Source organism: Monomorium pharaonis, chromosome 8 (assembly GCF_013373865.1).
Source record: "Monomorium pharaonis isolate MP-MQ-018 chromosome 8, ASM1337386v2, whole genome shotgun sequence".
Lineage (NCBI taxonomy): Eukaryota > Metazoa > Arthropoda > Insecta > Hymenoptera > Formicidae > Monomorium > Monomorium pharaonis.
The window spans coordinates 23,011,699-23,032,008 of record NC_050474.1 but is presented as its reverse complement, the minus strand read 5'-3'; the positions used below and the strand labels follow the sequence as shown (position 1 = coordinate 23,032,008).

Genomic DNA, 20,310 nt, shown 5'->3' with positions numbered 1-20,310 from the left:
AAAAATATTTCTGTCTCATTCTAGCTTACTGCACCAGTGCAACAGTATAGCAACAAAGAACAGGCCTAATGTTGCTTGTTTTTAAATTTAAAAACTAGAATACTAACCTAATTAGATTTATTTATTATTAAATCGGTAATTAGTATATCTTTTAGAAAATTTGATAAACACTACTTCCCTTAAATAATTTAATTGTTATATCGTTTTGTTATACAACTATAGTTGTTTCGTAGATGTGTATCTTTATTGAAGGATTCAATACTGACAATTAATGCAGATAAATAACAATTACAATTATAATATAACAAATTTATTTGATAATCAATAGAATTAAATAGCCTCAGTTTTTCGCAATTTATAAATTCAGAAAGATTGTTATCGTGATCGACATTTCTTCTCTCTTACGTGATTTTCCTATTGAAAACTATAATAAATCTGGTTCTTTTTTTCATAGTCTATATTTTCTCCTTTTCTCTTTTCTTATTACAGAAAAAAGACAAATCGTACAAGAAGTTCGAAATGGATCTTAATTGTCGCTAATCGCATAGGTAAATACGAATTACGGTAAGGTCTCTCTTTAGCTTTAGAGCCGCTCCGCAACGCGTCGACATGAGATACACGGGAGCCTAGGGGAAAGTCAACGTCATCCGCCACTGCCACCATCACCACCCCACCATCGTGTCTCTGCCGCCGCCGCCGTCGCCAACGTCGTCGTCGTCGTCGTCATCGTCGTCGCCGCTACCGTTGCTGCTGCCGTTACCGTCACCGTGTCGACAGAGCAAAGCGAGCGAAAGAGCTGGTCTTCCTTCCGCTTCGCGCCGTGCCGTGCCGCGCCGTGCCGTACCGTGCTGTACCGTGCAAGTGTCGTGTCACGTAGCCATCGCGTAGCAGACAGCGCTTCCTCGGTCAGCGCGACGTCGTAGGACACGCGGCAGAGCGCGAGAGAACGAGAGAAAGAGAGGCAGTCCGTGACAGGGAATACACGCGAGAGAGAGAGAGAGAGAGAGGGAAAGGGAGACAGTGTTGGCGAGCAGCACACTTGGCGTTCAAGTCGCGCGATACTTCTTCAGGAAGACTCGAGTCCTTAACCTTCCTCTTTCTTTTCCCCCTCGACTTGGATTTCGCTTCCCGGCGCGAACATGAATGAAGAGTACGACGCGATCGTTCTCGGGACCGGCCTGAAGGAGTGCATCCTCTCGGGCATGCTCTCCGTCAGTGGCAAACGGGTGCTGCACATCGACCGCAACAAGTACTACGGCGGCGAGTCGGCCTCCATCACGCCCCTTGAGGACCTGTTCAGGTGAGTACTTTCATCTCGTCCGTCCGCCCTTTTTTTTATCTTTCTCTCTCTCTCTCTCTCTCTCTCTCTCTCTTTCTCCCCTCAAGCAAATCCAGAGAACGTCCAAAAGAACGACGCCTCTTGAGCATAAAACGCGACAGTACCGTTCGACAAATGTTACGTTCCGTCCCTCTCCCTCTTCTCCCTTCTTCCTCCGTCCGCCCCTCGGCGGGAAACGGCCGTTGTCGACAGCTGGAGCGACATGATACGGTACGATTGCGGATATCGATTTCATTTCCTTTAGCTTCCTTCCGCGATAGAAATCTCGTTAATCTGTACGTATGCGGAGGGACCGAGAGGAAAGAGCATCAGGGTATCGTTGACGACGGGGGAAGGGAGATAAAGATACGTTCTCGTGGGGAATATAGCAGCGTACCATCGGAACTGCGCCACATACGAGTGAGGGGGAAGCGTATCGATTCTCGAGCCCGCATTCCCGCCGCGCGCGCGAATCGTCTGAACGCGACGGCGAGTCGCGCTTTTGATTCTCCTCTTCGTGATTAATCGAGTCAGCGTCGGGACGCAGATCCCGCGCGCGTAACTTTCGCAACTTTATTGCCGCCCGGTTGACCGAGAAAAATTATCCGACGTGGCGACGACGTAATCGTCATCTCTCGAGATTCTACGCAGGATTCTCCGCGAAATGAATTCTCATTCTGACGTCGGCAGGAGATTAGTCAATCTCTATCAATCTTTGCGTATTGCACTTTCTGCACTTGAAATGAAATGTATGCATATAGATATGTAATTGGACGTTGGAAGATAAAGGATAGAGAGAATACAAGGGTACATGAGTCAGCTGAAAGGAATATATCAAACGTTTGGAAACATGTAGAGAGGAAAGAGCTAGAGAATAGATGAGACCTGGCGCGGAATTAAAACGAATTCATTTGTAGGTCGACATTTTGGAGCAGAATCTATCGCTGCGTTTAGCACCGAATACGGCAAGGGACGTTCAACGCTAATTACGAATTCCGGTCATTGCTACCGACCGCACGAACGAACAGCGGAAAAGTTCGGTACCGTCGGCCTTCGCAACGATTACACTCGAGTGCAGATAGGGGAGGGGAAAGAGAATCCGCCACCCTTCCCTCTCTCAATCCCCCGAGAAAGAGAGAGAACCGCTCGATCGAACGTGGCGAAATCGTTCGTTGCCGCGTAATAATTTGGCTCCGCGTTAAATTCTTAAATTTTCCTTGTAATTCTTTTCGTCGCGTAATTCTTCCCGCCGTATTCGAGAACGTTAATCTTCATCCATGACAGTTCGTCTGCCATGCTTCACTGCGGTATTCCGCACTGGCGCTTCTCAGCTACACTCTCTACACCTCTGGTCTTTTCCTTCTCTTTAATCAACACGAGTTTTTATTTTATTTTAAATATGAAAAGAATTTGCACTATCTTCTTTTTGTAATAAAAATTTATATTATTGATTTATTGCAAACACGTGGAAAAATTCTACTACTAGGAAAACAATTATTCAATTTTTTTAGCAAGTAACTATCTTAAAGAATATTTTCTCTCTATCTCTCTCTTGATAATTGTCTTAAAACATACTCATCATAAATTTGCTAATTTATTTTTTTTAATTTTATTTTTGTTGGTATATTTCGCAATTTTTATTATCTATTATTTTATGCATTTAATTATTAGCGTTTTTTTCCATCGGTGCATGTGACGCAGAACATAATGATTCCATTGTCGGCGAATTTGACCTTGATTACTGAGAAACTCCCGATAAGCGACAGTGTGCAATACAAATCAACATGATTTGGTATATTTTCACATATATAAGACATGAAACACACACGTGTACATGTTGATTTACAGGCGTGTCAATTTGCGGCTCATGCGATAGACTTTTACTATAATTCTGAGCGACTTGATGCGGAATACTGTTTCTCAGCGTTTATCGCGTTACACCACTAATTACGTAGGAAACACGATCGAACATCGAGTCACCGCGGTAATTACCTTCACCGTCCTCCTTCCCTTTTCTCTTTCGGTTACACATACAATTTCCTCTGCGAGATTTCCGCATTAAGCTGAACATCCAGCTTCCATCGCGTCCTTTAATATATCTCGTGCTTTAAATAAGTCCCAATTAATTGCATGACAAAAGTCACTATTTTTGTCACTGTTTTCCATGTTAAATGTTTTAACACATAAAATAATTGTCTAATGTTGTGAAATGTTAATAAAAAATAATGTAATATTTGCCAACTCCAATTTTAATTTATTCATAAGATTTTATGCCGTGGAAGCTGGACATTACGTTTGTACAGTTGTAAAAGAGATCGGACGCTGCAATGGATAGAGGAGTGAGAGAGAGATAATGCTCGAGATGACATTGTTCCACATTGTTTTTCGCGTTCCTCTCACCGCGACTTTGCCAAGGCACACTTTCGCACTGGAAAAAAAGTTTTGTTGTTTTATGAGAAATTTTGGTTGATTCAACCTGTCCGTTTGTTCGAAAATGAACGATACAAATTTTGTAGTTGGAATTACCAGAGGATTCTGGTTAATTCCATTCTGTTTGAATCTACCAGAATTTCTTGTTAATCTTACTACATCGTTTTGTTAGGTTTACAAAACTCTACAAAAATTTCTTGTTAATCTTATTATATTGTTTTATTAGGTTAACACAATTTTTTGGTTAAAAAACGAGTTTGGATAGAGTTTTTAAAATAATAACAATATATCTTGGTTTAAAGTACACTGCATATATTTTACATATATTTTACTAACCTCTAAAAATCTCTATATAGCTGTCGAAATTCCATTCGCGCAGAAGAGAAGACATTTTTTCGTCCGCCATGCCGTTGAACAGAATAATATAAATACACGATTGTAAGATACACGAAACAAATATAAAAGCTACCTTATGGGTACCGCGTGATATTAGTATCGCATCGATACCGCGTTGGTTTGCGCGAGATTGGCATGCACCGACTTGCGCTGCGAGAACGAAGGCGCCAGCATTATCACTATTTTTGTAAATATAACAAGAAGTTTTGTATTATTTTGTAGATTCAACAAGAAGTTTTGTAGATCCAACAAGAAAAACTTAATCAAATCCTTATAGTACAGTTAACCAAACGGTGTAGTTATAAGCTGTAAAATCTTGTTATGATAACCAGAAATTCTGTTTCGTTTAATAAGAATACGCTCAACCAGAACCGTTTTATTATTATAATAAAACCATTTTTCTCAGTGCGGGCCGCGCGATAATTGCCAGGAAAAAAAGGCATGGTGAAATGTCATAAGTTCGCGATTAGGGTCCTCTACTTCTCGACTCCGCTTTCTGTCCTTTCGCCGCCTGGCGTTTTGTAGGGTCCGCATTTTGCCGACAGGCGCGGCATCACCTGAAAAGCACGGATATCCTGTTGCCGACACTCGACACCGTCCGTTATGTCCTCTCGTATACAGTATCGCGCGAGCATGAAAGTTCGTCTGTCCGTCCGACGGAAAAAAGGAGGACTTTACACTACTCGCGGCGAATGCAGATGGAAAGCGGAACGGCGGCCGTTCCGAGGATTGCACGTAATTGCCTCGCGTAAAAAAAAAGGCGAGAAATGCACATTAGACGCGCGGCGACACGCGAGTCCCGATTGACTTTCCGTCTACACTCTACTTGCTACCTCTCGCGATTGCGAATGAATTCAATGAATTTGTACAAGTGGAAAAAACAATTGAGATGAGGATAAATCGCGTTCATCATCTCACCTGCTAAAAATATGACGAATTTAAATGAGGTTCAGAATGAATCTGGACGAGAATAAAACTAATCGATACGAATAATCGTGAGGAATAGAAGGATAAATTGTAGAATATATTTACGTTGCAACGCTTCTTACGGGCGGCACTTTGCGTCGTTTGGACAGAGAAACCAATAACGAAAGTGAGGAACACGAGCTCTTAATAAATTATCGCACGCGGCTAACCCATCTTATCATTGTCAATAAATTGCTTGGTTTCGCGTTATGTTTGCGGTATCGTTTAGTCATCATTTCCGAACGAATTGTCAACCTAAACGATGCCTACAGGTTCGCGAACATTAACACCGTGCAGACGCAGCAGCTTTGTACAAAAATAATTTTCTTTGATAATTCACAGTCGCGGTTTCTGAACGCAGATAAAGACTATGAAAGCGGAAGTCCGACTCGAACTTTTTAATTGCGAGTCGTGGAAATTATCGACTTAACTGATCGACACTTTGTCGTGTGATTTGTCTTTCTACATATTTTTATACCTCTGTTATGTTTCAAAATACCTTTGCGACACAAATCCCATAAGAGAATTAGAAAACAAGGCAGATATTTAATATCTTTAATCACTTTAAAAAGCAATTACTCTAATTAAATGTAATTGAATTGAATTTTGTTTTATCGGGCTTTGTTATACTTTCCATTACGTTATTTTCAAATAACATAATGGATATAATACATATACCCTTTATAATTTAGATAGATATCCGTTTTTTAATTATCGTGCTTGTGTTGTTCAGTAAGTTCAAGGCCCCATCGCCGGACGAGAGCTATGGCCGCGGTCGGGATTGGAATGTTGACTTGATACCAAAATTCCTGATGGCGAATGGGCTTCTCGTCAAGCTGCTCATTCACACGGGTGTGACACGTTACTTGGAGTTCAAATCAGTGGAGGGTTCATATGTATACAAATCGGGCAAGATCTCGAAGGTGCCGATCGATCAGCAAGAAGCTCTGTCTAGCGATCTGATGGGCCTATTCGAAAAACGGCGGTTCCGCAGCTTCCTTATGTGGGTGCAGAACATGCAGGAAGACGATCCTAAAACGTGGGATGGTTTCGATCCCTTCAATAACAGCATGAGCGCACTGTATAGCAAATTTAACTTGGATAAGAACACGCAGGACTTCACTGGACACGCGTTAGCATTGTACAGGTAATAATTGGTAAACTTTTCAGGACAAGTAATTTATGGTGAAATTAAAAGAACTCATAAATAAAAAGAGTTTATTAAAGAATGTTTATATTTATGTTTAATTAGGGATGACGACTACATAGGTCAAACCGCGGTAACTACCATTAGGAGAATTAAACTGTATAGCGATAGTTTAGCGCGGTATGGAAAATCACCGTATCTCTATCCGATGTATGGTCTAGGCGAACTTCCGCAGGGATTCGCGCGTCTTAGCGCCATTTATGGCGGCACATACATGTTAGACAAGCCGATCGATGAAATCGTCATAAAGGATGGCAAAGTAAGTATCACGTTTGCCGTATCTCTACAATTAAACTTACACTTAGTCATTGAAATTAATTGTTGCTTCATACAGGTGGTAGGCGTTCGTTCCGGTGATGAGGTAGCTCAATGCAAACAAGTTTTTTGTGATCCTACATACGTATCTGATCGTGTGAAGAAGGTCGGTCAAGTGATAAGATGCATATGTCTCATGGATCATCCTATACCAAACACAGCTGACGCACTATCCACGCAAATCATCATTCCTCAGAAGCAGGTGATTAATAGTAAATTTTATCGCATATGCAAGATTTCCAATAATATCAATAAACTTGATAATGTGCAGTTTTTTCTTTAATTTTGATATTATAAAAACCTTCAAAAGATTCAATCCAAAACCTTGTAAACTATTTATTCACATAAATGTGAACTTTTATTATTATATATGTAATCCTTGATTTTTAATCAAATACTTATTCTTTTTTCAGGTCGGTCGTAATTCCGACATATATGTGTCTCTGGTGTCGTATACTCATCAAGTAGCGGCGAAAGGCTGGTTCATCGCCATGGTTTCGACCACGGTTGAGACAAAGAATCCAGAAACCGAGATCAAGCCTGGTCTGGACCTGCTTGGCCCAGTCAAGCAGAAATTTATCAGCATCTCCGACTACATGGTACCAGTGGACGATGGTCTTAATAGCCAGATATTCATATCCACCAGTTACGATGCTACTACGCACTTTGAGACCACCTGTTTAGACGTGCTTGATATATTCAAACGCGCCACCGGCGAAGAGTTTGACTTTAACAAGGTTAAGCATGAACTCGGCGATGAAGACCAGTAACCGTAATCGCAAAATGCGCGCGTGCATACACATCACACAACATTATGGGGAAAAATTGAAGCGCCCAGTGTATTTGCGTATTCGATTAAAAGAGGAAACATCGTTTGACGATTGCCGACGACTGCGTCGGCTTGCGACAGTGTCTCAAGGCAGATACCATGGAACAAGTCACGCTGCGAGCAGACCTGTGCCTAATTATGTAGATTCTCTTTGATAGAGGATGAAAAATGGAGGCAAAACTAAAAATTCTCTATCCAATTTTTCTCTGTCTCACCCTACCCTCCTTGTCTACCGTTCCTGTGGCACAGTCTTAAACGAAACGCACGAATTCTCTACATTCACACAGAAAAAGACTCGGACTCTATTTCTACGATTTCGAACCGGATTATATAAGGTTAGATCCTCTTATAAATTTATATTTTACACGAAACAATACACGAATCCAATCTGCCAATATACATTCGAACAAAGAATAATAAAAGAGAAGGAAATAAAGATAATTGAGACGTCCGTCACAGCGTGTATACCTATGTATCATATTTTAATATATCGAAATAAGTGAAACGTTTATCGGCAGATCAGATTGTACAAAAAAAATCTACAAGTATTGTAACAACATCATGTTGCTACAAAAACTATAATACATTGTTAAACTAATTGATATAATGATAATGATATAAGTCTCATATCTCTGTTTAGATTAGCCGGTAATTTCTATAGATGTGAAGATACTTCTGAAAAGTTTCTCAGTTGTAAATTGAAAAAAAATTTACTCGTATTTGGACGTTTGATTTTAGGTTGTTTAACTTGCATTTATTGTTTCAACAAAATCGAATAATGTTATAGTTTATAGTTTTGTGCGATTTGCCAAATGGGCGGGTGAAAATATATTCCATTGATAAGTTTCCCTTGCTTATTGACTGTGTAGCAAAATTAGGGATAGCAAGATACAATGCGTTATTTGATGTGTACGCGTATATAATTGTAACTATGTTTCATCTTCCATATTCATTTTTCTCGTTAAAGAACCGTTTCGTTTAGGAAACAATTCGTAACTATCAATAGCACGATTAGATATCTTCAACGTTCAGAAATGAAATTAGGAATAGGGAAGTCGTATGCTCATATATGCTTGAGACAAAGTCGATGGCAAGTAAGAAAAAAAAACGAAGGTCGATACCGAAACGTTAAAACGAAGGAGGATATCCGGAGCGGCCAAGCATTTCATTACATAGATATATTATTAAAAAATCTACATAGTATATATATATTATATATTACAAAAAAGATATGTATACATATATATAAATATTGAGAAAATGAAGTCGTTGAAATATTGTTGTTTCGTGTGAGCTTGAGATTGGGACTACTTCATTTGCATAATAAATCATTATTATATCGTTACCTGATAAGGAAAAGGCGAGTGAGCGCAAATGTTCGCATGCACATCGATCAATTAATTATTAATTAATGGCGTATGTATGGGTCAGCAAGAAAAGATGAATCGGCCGTTTTCCTAGACTCACGCATTTTGCTTGCACTTTCGCATGGGTTACGATGGGCACACGCAATTTTACATCACGTATGAAAAAGTGATGGAAAAACGGTTATATACTCGGATAACGAACACTTGTCTCTGCAACATCATTATCCATCAACTTGTAACACACGAGAGCTGAATGGAATAAACGATATTGTATTAACCGTGTACTTTTGCAATTCCGACTAATCTCGTTAAAAAATCGAAGGATGCGAGGAACTTAATACAAATAATCACATTCTTAGTACAGATTTTTATGTATTATATGACGTTTAACTAAGTTTTAAAACATATAGATTATTATCTCTGCATCCCAAAACTGCGAGATTGTTATGAATGACTGGCGAGGAAAATATCTCGCCGGGAAATTGCTTGGTCGCTAATAATTTGCCTTTTAGAAGATCGAATATTTTAAAGATGCCGTCTGTACATGCCACAAACATATACCCATCTTCACACCAAGCAGTCGCGAAAATAGGCGACTGGAGTTGTAACGTATATCTCAATTTTGGTTTTTCTTCGATTGTTCTTTGTGGCATTTTTAAACAGTATATATTTTTGTTATGACTAGCTAATACGACATACTCTTCGTCCATGGACTCGGGAGTCCATATCATGGGATATGAAAATACATTGCCATATATCATATATCGCCACATCTGCAACAATAAAAGTTGCTAGAACATGGAGTAAATAAAAAGAAGGAAGATGTATAATACCTGACAATCAGTTTCGATATCAAAACAACATAAAGTTCCAGCTACGGAACAAAATAAGACATATCCAGTCCTGAGAACAATAGGCGCGACAAATATCGGATCCTGTAGTTTATGTTTCCAAATGATACGTCCTGAGGATTGCTCTAAAGCCAAGCACGAACCATCTAATGTCCCAAAAAGAACTGAAGTTGTTTGTTGATGCAGACAACCGGTAGCACAGATTCCACCTTTGCTAGCTTTAATTTTCCAAATTTGAGTACCATCCTGTAAAATGACATACTTTACAGGTAAAACGTACATAATTTATCACAATTTTAATTATTTATATTGAGACATAGATAATGAATAATCTAAAGTGTAAGGTACCTAAGCTTAAGACCTATTAAAGTTATGTTTTCAAAACTTTAGTACAGTTAAAAAAATTAATTAAGTGAATTTTATTTAAATTAATTAGCTTACTGACTTAATATCGTATACCTCAGTCGAAAGACAATATATATGGAAGTCATAGGAACCCACAAATATTTTGCTCCCTTGCACACACATTACCGCGGTACATTTAACCATGTCCTGCGTTTGAAACTTCCAAATTATGTCACCAGTTTTTAAATGAATACAGTAAATGTATCCATCGTAACAGCCTGTGATTAAGAATATTCACTTATGTCACTTGTTAAATGTTAATCATTAAATTGCAATATCAATATGAGGCTTACCCACAATTCCACGAAAATTGCTTAGTGTTAAAACTGAAGCTTCTATTCTATCCGGTAGTTTTATTTCATACGGCGGATTACCGGTTTCCAGCAAATTAGCAGTACATATAATGCCAGAATGTGAACCGACTGTTACATATAATTCTGCTCTAGAAATGAACAAATGTTATATTATTTTAAATTCACTTCCCAAGATATTGATGAAGTGAATCACACACACACACACACACACACACACACAGATTCTCTGTACATTTTTTACTAAAATGATTTTTTTCAAAATTATTCTTACGCGGAATAACAATATATAGTTGGCGAGGCATCGATGCACTTTTGCAGATTATAAATCGCCAATACTTCGACATTTGATATATTTTTTAAAAAAGATTTGATATTGTCTTCTTCTGCTAATTTGCCATATATTTTTCCTCTGCATTTGTACCAATATTTCCTATTTGATGATAGTGTAAAGTTTCTTCGTGGTGGTTCTATTGCACAATTTTCTGTATTAAGTATCCTTTCGGAAGGATCATTATTAAAAGATATATCGATGGAATGACTGATAGCCTTGTCACAATCTCGGCTAATTAAAATACTTGTGATATAATTGGCGCATTCATCGCATGTAGAATCTTTTAACAACATACCAATTAATTCGGGAAATTCTATATTAAAGGTCTGAGCGATGGCGCTTGAGATCTGAAGCGCTGCTATTGACGTACCGCCTGACATTAAAAAACCAATGTTTTTAGATGATTTTATATGATTGTTCCATAAGTTTTCAAATATTTTATTTGCATTAACATGTGAATGCATTAACATGCATTCATTTACATTAACAACTTCTGTTTCGGAGTTTCTACACATTTCTCTCAGCGATGTCTGACAAATTTTTCCACTGGTAGTAAAGCTAAAGTGTTCTACTTTAATGATTTTGTCAGGTTTATAGATTGCTGGTAATATCTTTAAGTGCAACATTATATCATCTCTTAATTTAGAGAAGTCTTCTTTTGTATCTGTAGTAGCTAAACAGAGATATAATTTGTGACTTTCTATGTCCCAGAACGTAGCACAATTTTGTACGAAACTCAATTCCATCACGACTCTCTCGAGCTCTCGCAAGTTCACTTTATTCCCAAATCTTTTTACAATATTATTTCGTCTTCCTCTGTAGAAGATTCTATGTTGATCATCTATCTAAGAAAACAAAAGTAACAAATTTGAATAGGCTCATCCTTATTGTTGAAAATAATCTTAGATAAATTATGGAAATTTTTTTTCCAATAATTTGCAAATAGAACTTATACCGAAACGACATCGCCAGTATCACGAAAAACTGGCTTATTCAGATTTTCCTCAGTTTCATTTCCAACAATACAAATCCTAGTGGTGCTGCCTACATTAAAAACAAATATATGAAAAGTATTTTACATAAAAAATGAATTCTATAAAAATATTTCACATAACTCGTAATATTAAAAACTGACCAACATAAAGAATGCCTTCGCCCCTAATTACTTCATTATTTTCATTCCTGATTTGAAATATAGTTTCTGATAAAGGTTCACCTAGGCAAGGTTCATCTACGTTTTTGACGATTTCATTAATACTAGACCAACATGATACTTCGGTTATACCATAGATGTTAAATACTCGTGTAGTATTTCGCGAATGACTAGCTTTCGATAGCAATTTCGTGCTAGGGAATGGTTCTCCACCCATAAGAAGAATCCTTAATTCGGAATCTTTGTTCAAGATTGTTGTTTTCAAGCGTTCAGTGGACCATTGGTGGAAGAAAAACGATGGAGTGATTTGAAGAACTGTTATACGAGCAAGAAATATTTCTTCTAAGAGTCTAAAAAATATTTAAACGTTTGTATTGTAAATTTTATTTTATTTCCTTTTAGCATTTATTAACAGATTTATTAATTATTTATTTACCTGCCAGCCTCATTCTTTAATCCTTTCGAAACCATGAACAAAGTTGCAGCGCAATAAAGGCTTAAGAAAATTTCAACAATGCTAGGATCAAAAGTAAAATTTGTTAGTTGTGTGATTTTATCGGAGCTTGTTATATTCAGGATTTTTCTTAAATCCATAATATTAGGCAATATACAAGGATGAGGCACTTTGACAATTTTTGGTGCTCCAGTTGAGCCAGAAGTGGCAATTGCATATGCAAAACAATATTTTCTATTATTGATATTTTCTTGACCTTTTCTTTCTATCGTGTCTATTGATTTTGTCAAATATACTGACTGTCCATGAATATCGAATTGACATATGATCTCTCTGTTAGATGTTATAGATCTCGTAAAAATATATTTTACATTTAAAGAGCCAAATATATTTATATATGTCAGTGGATCTGTAGGTACATTAAAGAAGGCATGTCCGCTATCAAGGATTCTGTGAAAGAAAAAGGAATTCAAGATAAATATCATAACAACAAATTAATCATCTAATTAAATATATTTGACAATAGGATTTTACCCAAGCATTAAAGAAGGCACGCAATACTCTAAAATGTTAAAGTCAATGCCAATAAATTCAGGATATTCGATGCATTTCAAATGACTAAAAATTATTTCTTTCGCTGCTTTCAGTTCTCTGTAACTTATAATCTTAACATTTTCTAAATCATGATATTCTAGAGCTGGTTTATCAAGATAAGTCCAATTGCATGCATCGTGTAAAGTTTGTGAACCATCTTTATCTCTTTGTGTCTTTAGTCCTTTAGTACAATTGGTTAAAAGAAATTCAATAAATAACATTCGTATCACATTTAAAAATTAATGTTTTTGTCTTGATTACAAACAAGTTTGTATAATTATAAATAATTGCTGATATATACTCACTTGCTTGACTCATAATATAGATTTAACGTACTCAATGATACATTTAAAAATTTAATTTCTTTAACAATTAAACATATATTAATAAAATAATTTTTTTCGTAATACGAATACGGATAATAAGATATTGAACATTTAAATTGAACGTTATTGTAGGTTATGTAGTTTTTAACTTGAGGTTAGGAGATACGGGTTCTCAACTTGTAACATTACCTGCAAGTTACAGGAAAATTATAACTTACAAAATACAAAATTGATTTTGCACTAATTCTTTACATATGTATTTAAAATTAACTTGTTTTTGAAAGATTTGGGATGAGTAGAAAATATAAAGATATAAATAATTACTTTTAAGTTTATTAATATTTTTAAACCACATGTGTACATATCCTTAAATATAAATTTGTAATATTGTACTATATAAAATCATTAGCGTTTTCTAAAGTCGTATCCTAGAAGCTTGAAAATAAGAAAATTAAAAGTTAACATACATTATATTTAATTGTTGGCCATGTTCAAGGCAATGTCCTCCAACAAATTTTAAAGAGTGAAGAGTGTAAATATATATTTCACAAAGTAATTTACAATTATTATCCTACCTTTACTTGAAATAAATAACAATGAACCTACGTGATACATATTTGGATAGTTATTTGCATAGTTATTTGATTTTACAGTAAATTGGGATTTTATTCTTTCATGAAAAAAAAAATTGCGCCACTGGGAGAGAAATTTATTAAAGTTATTAACGCGGTGCTTCGTTTAAGTTCGACATCTAGTAACGCAATGATGAATTATTTAACACTCGAAACATTCCCGCAATTATAAGAAATCGCGAGCCCATCTATTTCTCTTCACACCATTCGTTCTCCTTGCGCACTTGTTCTTCCTCAGAAGCTGTAAAATCATTCTTGATGTTGAATGTTTTGCGAATCTCTTCGGGCGTCTTGCCTTTGATCATATTGGCGACGGTTTTGCATGTAACATCCAAGAGTCCTTTAATATCCAGATAGTTGGCTGCCAAGATCAATTCAAAGAGAGTTCCTTGATCCACCTGCAACAAAAACACATATATTAAATTCATATAAAATTTGATATTATAATTCGAGAATAGTTAAATTTTTAATATTCAATAATAAAGAGCCAATTGTTTACATAATTGACATAGAATGTATTTACCTTCAGGAAATCTGCATCCCAAGAGCTAATATCATCAGTACGCTTTTCTTTATTCTCATCGTCCTCTGGTGGTGGTGGATCATCCTTGTGATATGTAGCCCACTGTATGACCTTTCTCAAGATGGCCGAATTAACATTCGGCAAAGGTACAATCTCCTCCTCCTCCTCGTCCATACCAAGATCCTCTAACATAGTCTTGATGGTGACTGAACATTTGGCGATCTCAACATCAACTTCAAACACCTCGCCATCAGAACTCTGTAGCTTAATGTTAGGCATCTGTGCAACACAGATTTACACATTATAAATCAAACAATACTTCAAATGAGGTACTTTTAAAATACTTGAAAAATTCTTTTGTGAATCTTCGAGAACAACATGCTAGCAAAATTATATTCTTTTTTTTTAGTTTTAAACAAGCAATTAACAATAGTTTAAGTGAGGCAAAAGGTTAATTGGACGAAAATTCCCGAAATTACTTTGTACATTTCTAAACTATTCTAGACTATTCTAGATTATTCTCGAATATTTCTAGATATTTTATTTTTCCCTTAAATTTGACAAAGCAATTAGCAATAAATTTAAAAAATAAAAATATTTAATTAAACAAAAATTATCCTGAAATGATTCGTTTCTAGATAATGAGTTCTACGTGTAAAAAAAGTGGAGAAACGAAAAGGAAATTCCATTTGGGTTGTTTCCTTCTTACAGTGTATATTTACCTAGACCTAACTGACTTCCATTTTGTAACGTAAGTAAAACCGATTCGCGTCGCACAAGGACGATCCCGAGCTATGGTTCTAACGATTTTTACTGATTGTAGAAGTATTTTCAACCACGCGCAAGCGTTTTTCCATGCGTGCGAGGCGAACGGGTAGCACGGGTAGCGTTGTCGTGAACACCCCTAACCTAGCCCGTTTTGCACGATCCCATAATTCGCCATTTTATCATCTGTTATTCTCGTCGTTCGTCATCGCGTTTTTATTGTATATGTTACAAACACCGACGTCCGGATTTCGCACGATGCGTTGTCTCAGCCGGAACACAATTGTATCGAACGAAATTGATTACCTTTTCGATCACAGCACAAGACGTGAGATTCAAAAGTAAGCGCAGTTCCTTCACACGAATTCACGCGTTTCTCCCTTTTGTCGCGTTCCTCTTCCGCTGATCCTTTCTTCCTCGACGACGCTCGATCACGTCAATCCGCGACAACCCTTGACTAGCACATACAGGTGCGTTCCTTGCTTTCCCTGGTTGTTGACGACAGAAAGAGTGAAGAAACATGGGATAGACGCGGGACGTTGCGGATCAGCTATTTTTCTTCTCGCTTGACGCGACATCTATAGTTACTTGGAAGCCTAACATGCTGCATTCATACGCGAGATGGCTGCTGTGCTGCGCGATGATCCGAATTCGAGCACACACACACTCACACATACATCGCGTTCCGTCCGTGAACGGAGATACCTAACGACAAGATGATCGGTCTCAGGTTTCTCTCTGGTACAGCAGATAGCGTTACAAGGCCTTTTTCTCACGTTGCGTATGAAGCAGAGGTAACTAATCCGCAATCGCAATCGACGGTCATTTTATATTTTAGCTAATCTACTTGAACTTAACATTTTGCGATTGATATTCACATAATTATATTTGCTAATTATATAATCGTTACATTTAATTTTATAAATAATAATGCGATAAAATTAAAGAGAAAATAGAATAAGGCGATCTGATTAGCGCACGCTTAACAAATAGAAAAAGGAAAATAATTAAGTGAAACACTCAATTATAAAAGATATTATTAAGTAGAAATCATTTTCGCAAAAATTATGATTTCACGCGATACATTTTTAACAAGGATTTTGTGATAAATTTTTGATATAGATAACAATTAATGATTGTGATTTGAATGTAATGAAAGTGATTTTTTAATTAACAGATTGTAAAATACTTTTTTAATAATTTTTACCATTTTTAACATTTTTTAACCAAAAAATTACTCGAGGAATACTGTTTTCTGGTATAGATTTTATTCGTGTCCACGCGAGAGCTACTTTGGGCATCTTGTTTTGATTTGTTGATTTATAATAATATGATTGATTAATGAATAATAACTTATAATTTCAACATATACAAATCTAAACATTTGATTTTTTATCTTTCGACAATTTCTTTTTAATATATTTGCTAATAAAATAAATATTTCTTAACAACGCGACGTTTTTATTTTTACAATCGATAATAATTATTATATATTTATATATTACAGTTTTAGACATCTACATTTATTTCCTTAAGCGCTCAATGTTGCGTAGGCCGATTTACTTTAGCCACGTACTTTTAAAAGCGCGCATTCGTTTGATCGGCAAGTTTTTCGTGATTTCCGAAAGACACAAACCAGATCGTTTATCCAGCTGAAAAGCCAAATATCGTTTTATTGTTAGAACGGTCGTCGTCGTCGTTAGGTACTTTCGATATAGAAGCAAACGAGTAATTCGAGCCGTTACGCGCGTTTATGCTTACGATCTCCCAGAGGGTAATATTTTATTGCTGGATTGACTCACAATCAGCCGAAAGAGAAAATTATATATGAAATAAATAAAATTAAAATTGAATTAGATAGGTGAAACAGTGATTATTATAGGCTGGAAAAAAATATCTCTCGATTTTCTTCAATAGAATAATTTCCCAAGCTGACGCGCTGACGAAGCGTAGGACGTTTGAGGAAGAATGGAGGACAGCCGTTAAAAGAGTTGCATCGGAAATTTTTGCTAACAGAGAGACCCCGAATTATGAGCTTTAAATCCGTTAATTCTCACGTTTCACGTGCTTCTCAAAAGTCCTTTAATAAAAGATTGCGAGGCGTGAAATAACGTCGTAAATTTCGCGATCGAGAGGAACCCGTCGTTACCGCGATTATGAGTATCGAAGTCACCGACCTCTGCCACTCGCGCGACCGCGCCGCCCTGATCATCCTTTTCTTATTCTCCCCTCGGTACATAACGGAGCTACCCGAAGGAGAACCGGGTGTGACGCGGCAATTTTTGGAGGCCACAGGATTACGCAGAAACCCGCTTCGGCTCCGGGAATCTATAAAGTTCACGATGCACACGGAATGAACGGCCGGCGCCAGTGCCCACGCAAAGCTCACACAGCCGTATAAACATGCGATACATATATATAAGCTGTCCGTCAGAAACTTGCGGGTTGACCCTCCGTCGGTCCCACCCCATTAGAAAAAAAATCCGTCTCTTCGTTTTTCAATCTTTATTTGTTCGACCAGGAATGGAAAGGACGCCAAAGAAAGGAAATCCTTTGTGTGATCACGATAACATTTGGTTTCAAGGTTGTGAGAGACATAAGCCATAAAAGTGAGAAATAAGGAGTTGAAAAAGTATAGTGAGCAGAACAAATGCGAACGAAACACATTACGTACTAGATTTCTTAGTTGGACGTTTCGTTAATCTTTGAAAAATGGTTAATGTTGTTATGTAAGTCAGTTGTTTAAACGATCACCTAATATTAATTATCATACTTGAATCGATTTTTCTCAAAAGGTACAATTTTATTTCACACCCTCAATTCCTTCAGGATCAACATTCCTTGACTACTTATTTCTTAAGTTTAAGAATTTTAGGAATTTTATTTCTCGGTTTTGAAGGGAAAAAGAAAATCTATTTAACCAAAACATCAAGGGAAAAAAATATTTGAAAAACTTTTACTGATTCGGAAAGTAAACTTTTATTGGTTCAGAGGATCCGTATTACAATAAATTACATAATAATGTCGATTAAGTCCAGAGGAAAGGCAAAGGTTCGCGATCGATGCGTTTCTATTGCACATGCTGCAATCGGTAGTTATTCAACAACCAATTGTCTGTCAATCGAGGATTACGCAAGATTGGTTGCTAGATTCAGTTCCTAGGAAAGTTGAGGGCATTTTACTTACTTATCGAAGAAGCTAATGCGAAATTATACCGCATAGTCGTAGAGAAGCACGTGGCTAGGGTTTCTAATCCTGAGATCTTGGGATTACCAAATCGTCTCAGATTGGAAACTCTATATGGCTAAAGTTTATCACTGTTACTTTAACAATTTTAATCCGGCAACTCTGCTACAGTGATTATTTTTGTTAGAGTTATTCTTGCTACGCTTTGTAAATTTACGGGATAACAAGATTATAATGTTTCTACGTACACGCACACACATAAAGAATTTAGTTATTATTTTTAAAAATTTACAACGTTTGTATCGTAATTGAAAGGGTTAAAAATGAAAGTGAAGGATTATGTATTATATTTATTTTTATAATTTATATTTATTAGTAAATTTATTTTTATATTTTAATTTATATATTGTATATTATATATACAATATTATATTATTGTTCAACATTGTAGGAATTGAAGTTTGAAGTTTAAGAAAAAGTTTATATGTATATTTTCGGAGGCCTTGCTACAGGTATATAAGTATAATCACATATCAAACACTTTTGAATTCTGGAAAATAATTTGCTTTTGTGATTAATATGAATAACGTCGGCGACTCGTGACTAATTAAATGTCTAAGATTGCTTTTAACTCATCGAAATGCTCTCTCCCTTTCTTTTTTTTTTAAGTAGTTCCGTGTCTTTTGATCATATCTTAAATTCTCTTTCGCAAAGTGAATCGTAGTGATAAAGTCTTTACCCGCATTAAAAAAAACGTCATTGCAGGAATTTAATACAACAATTATAAAGTTCACTTTGCAATTTCTACGTTTGGTGGCCGAGGAGAGACATTTAAAGTTACTTTCTCTTGGGGAGGAATACTCTTCATGTATTATACGATATTTGTAAAAATATTTGTGAAAGTTTAGAAATAGGATACTATATAATATTATTAGAAGATATTCACGTTGTTTGTCAATGTTTCTGAATAATTTATCATTTGTGTTAGGAATAAAATATGGTATTATTTAATCTAAAGAAATTTTTCATGATTGATATTTACAAATTGGACTAAGTACTAACTATCGAATTATTTGTCGAGGATTTATCAAGATATTACTACTATCGTAATACTTAAAAATCGACCAGAGAGTTAAAAGTGATACATCTATAATAACTGCGCGATACATAATAATTTCGATGCGGATTAAATCTTCGTTTTATACGATCATTAATTGCATATAAATGTATGATTCAATCTGTCTTAGAGCGCAATTATGCAACTCAGCATTAATAAAAACAAACGGTGCAACATTATGCGGTAGCAAAGCTTCTCTTTGAACACGCGTTTGCTCAATTACGATAAAAATTGCATAAAGCAGTGTTAACCGGATTAGCAAGCCGCCGCGCCGGTAATTGGGGCGAAAAGGATATACAACGGCGTAAAGGATATATAAACGCTCTGAAGAGACATTGTACTTATCATTAACAAGGATAAACCCCTCGATAAAGATGAATTACAGAGATTCTTCGAAGGAATTAGAAACAGAAGGCGTCGCAAAGTCTGTTTCTCGTTTCCCGTTGACACGCACACAATTCGCCATTTATAGTAATCGTATACTTATCTGTTACTAATTTTTTATGATATTAAAAAAAAACTTACATGACAGTTGACAAAATTAAACAGCAGAATTGAAATCAGAGTTATAATAAATGATTAAAAAGTATATAAAACTGATTTTTATTTTATTAATTATTTTATTAATAATATTATAAAATTTAAAAATAAGAAGATCTCATAGAAGATATTATTTAAGGTGATTTCTCCTTTAGTTTTGTAAAATAATGTCTGTAATTAATTAAGGTCAAAATCAAAATGTTATGTTCGTAAAAGAAGACAATTCTTGTGACGTCATTTTTATTCGTCATTTTTAATAGTAACTTTATAACAGAATTATACCATTGACAA

At 36.1% G+C, this 20,310-nt stretch overlaps 3 protein-coding genes across 6 annotated transcripts; 1 reads left to right on the top strand and 2 right to left on the bottom strand.

The window, feature by feature from the left end:
* Positions 1-682: 682 nt before the first annotated feature.
* LOC105833579 (rab GDP dissociation inhibitor beta) lies at positions 683-8,569 on the top strand. The gene is made up of 5 exons (XM_036290707.1): positions 683-1,300; positions 5,844-6,257; positions 6,363-6,576; positions 6,652-6,834; positions 7,046-8,569. The coding sequence occupies exons 1-5, from the start codon at positions 1,140-1,142 to the stop codon at positions 7,400-7,402; spliced, it is 1,329 nt and encodes a 442-aa protein (XP_036146600.1). The 5' UTR covers positions 683-1,139; the 3' UTR covers positions 7,403-8,569.
* Positions 8,570-8,655: 86 nt separating this feature from the next.
* LOC105833582 (beta-alanine-activating enzyme) lies at positions 8,656-13,432 on the bottom strand. 4 transcript variants are annotated; one of them, XM_012675422.3, is made up of 10 exons: positions 13,236-13,432; positions 12,871-13,111; positions 12,319-12,786; positions 11,865-12,232; positions 11,685-11,773; positions 10,670-11,574; positions 10,378-10,526; positions 10,121-10,302; positions 9,662-9,925; positions 8,656-9,601 (listed from the first exon to the last, which is right to left on the bottom strand). In XM_012675422.3, exons 1-10 carry the CDS (start codon positions 13,246-13,248, stop codon positions 9,215-9,217), a joined length of 3,066 nt encoding a protein of 1,021 aa, XP_012530876.2. In that variant the 5' UTR covers positions 13,249-13,432; the 3' UTR covers positions 8,656-9,214. The 4 variants fall into 4 exon arrangements, with proteins under 4 accessions (XP_012530876.2, XP_012530873.2, XP_012530874.2 ...); XM_012675419.3 differs by lacking the exon at positions 13,236-13,432 and having other exon boundaries at positions 12,871-13,218; XM_012675420.3 differs by lacking the exon at positions 13,236-13,432 and having other exon boundaries at positions 10,139-10,302; positions 12,871-13,217.
* A 141-nt stretch (positions 13,433-13,573) lies between these two features.
* On the bottom strand, positions 13,574-15,733 carry LOC105833585 (S-phase kinase-associated protein 1). Its single transcript, XM_012675425.3, has 3 exons — positions 15,483-15,733; positions 14,412-14,690; positions 13,574-14,286 (listed from the first exon to the last, which is right to left on the bottom strand). Exons 2-3 carry the CDS (start codon positions 14,688-14,690, stop codon positions 14,077-14,079), a joined length of 489 nt encoding a protein of 162 aa, XP_012530879.1. The 5' UTR covers positions 15,483-15,733; the 3' UTR covers positions 13,574-14,076.
* Positions 15,734-20,310: the final 4,577 nt, after the last annotated feature.

Coding starts and splice junctions, on each gene's coding strand:
- LOC105833579 (XM_036290707.1), top strand. CDS start 1,140: ATGAATGAAGAGTACGACGCGATCGTTCTCGGGACCGGCCTGAAGGAG. Junction 6,258..6,362: donor CACGCGTTAGCATTGTACAG/GTAATAATTGGT, acceptor ATGTTTAATTAG/GGATGACGACTACATAGGTC. Junction 6,577..6,651: donor TCGTCATAAAGGATGGCAAA/GTAAGTATCACG, acceptor TGCTTCATACAG/GTGGTAGGCGTTCGTTCCGG.
- LOC105833582 (XM_012675419.3), bottom strand. CDS start 13,151: ATGTTATTTATTGAATTTCTTTTAACCAATTGTACTAAAGGACTAAAG. Junction 12,787..12,870: donor GTGCCTTCTTTAATGCTTGG/GTAAAATCCTAT, acceptor TTTCTTTCACAG/AATCCTTGATAGCGGACATG. Junction 12,233..12,318: donor TTAAAGAATGAGGCTGGCAG/GTAAATAAATAA, acceptor AATATTTTTTAG/ACTCTTAGAAGAAATATTTC.
- LOC105833585 (XM_012675425.3), bottom strand. CDS start 14,690: ATGCCTAACATTAAGCTACAGAGTTCTGATGGCGAGGTGTTTGAAGTT. Junction 14,287..14,411: donor GGGATGCAGATTTCCTGAAG/GTAAATACATTC, acceptor TTTTTGTTGCAG/GTGGATCAAGGAACTCTCTT.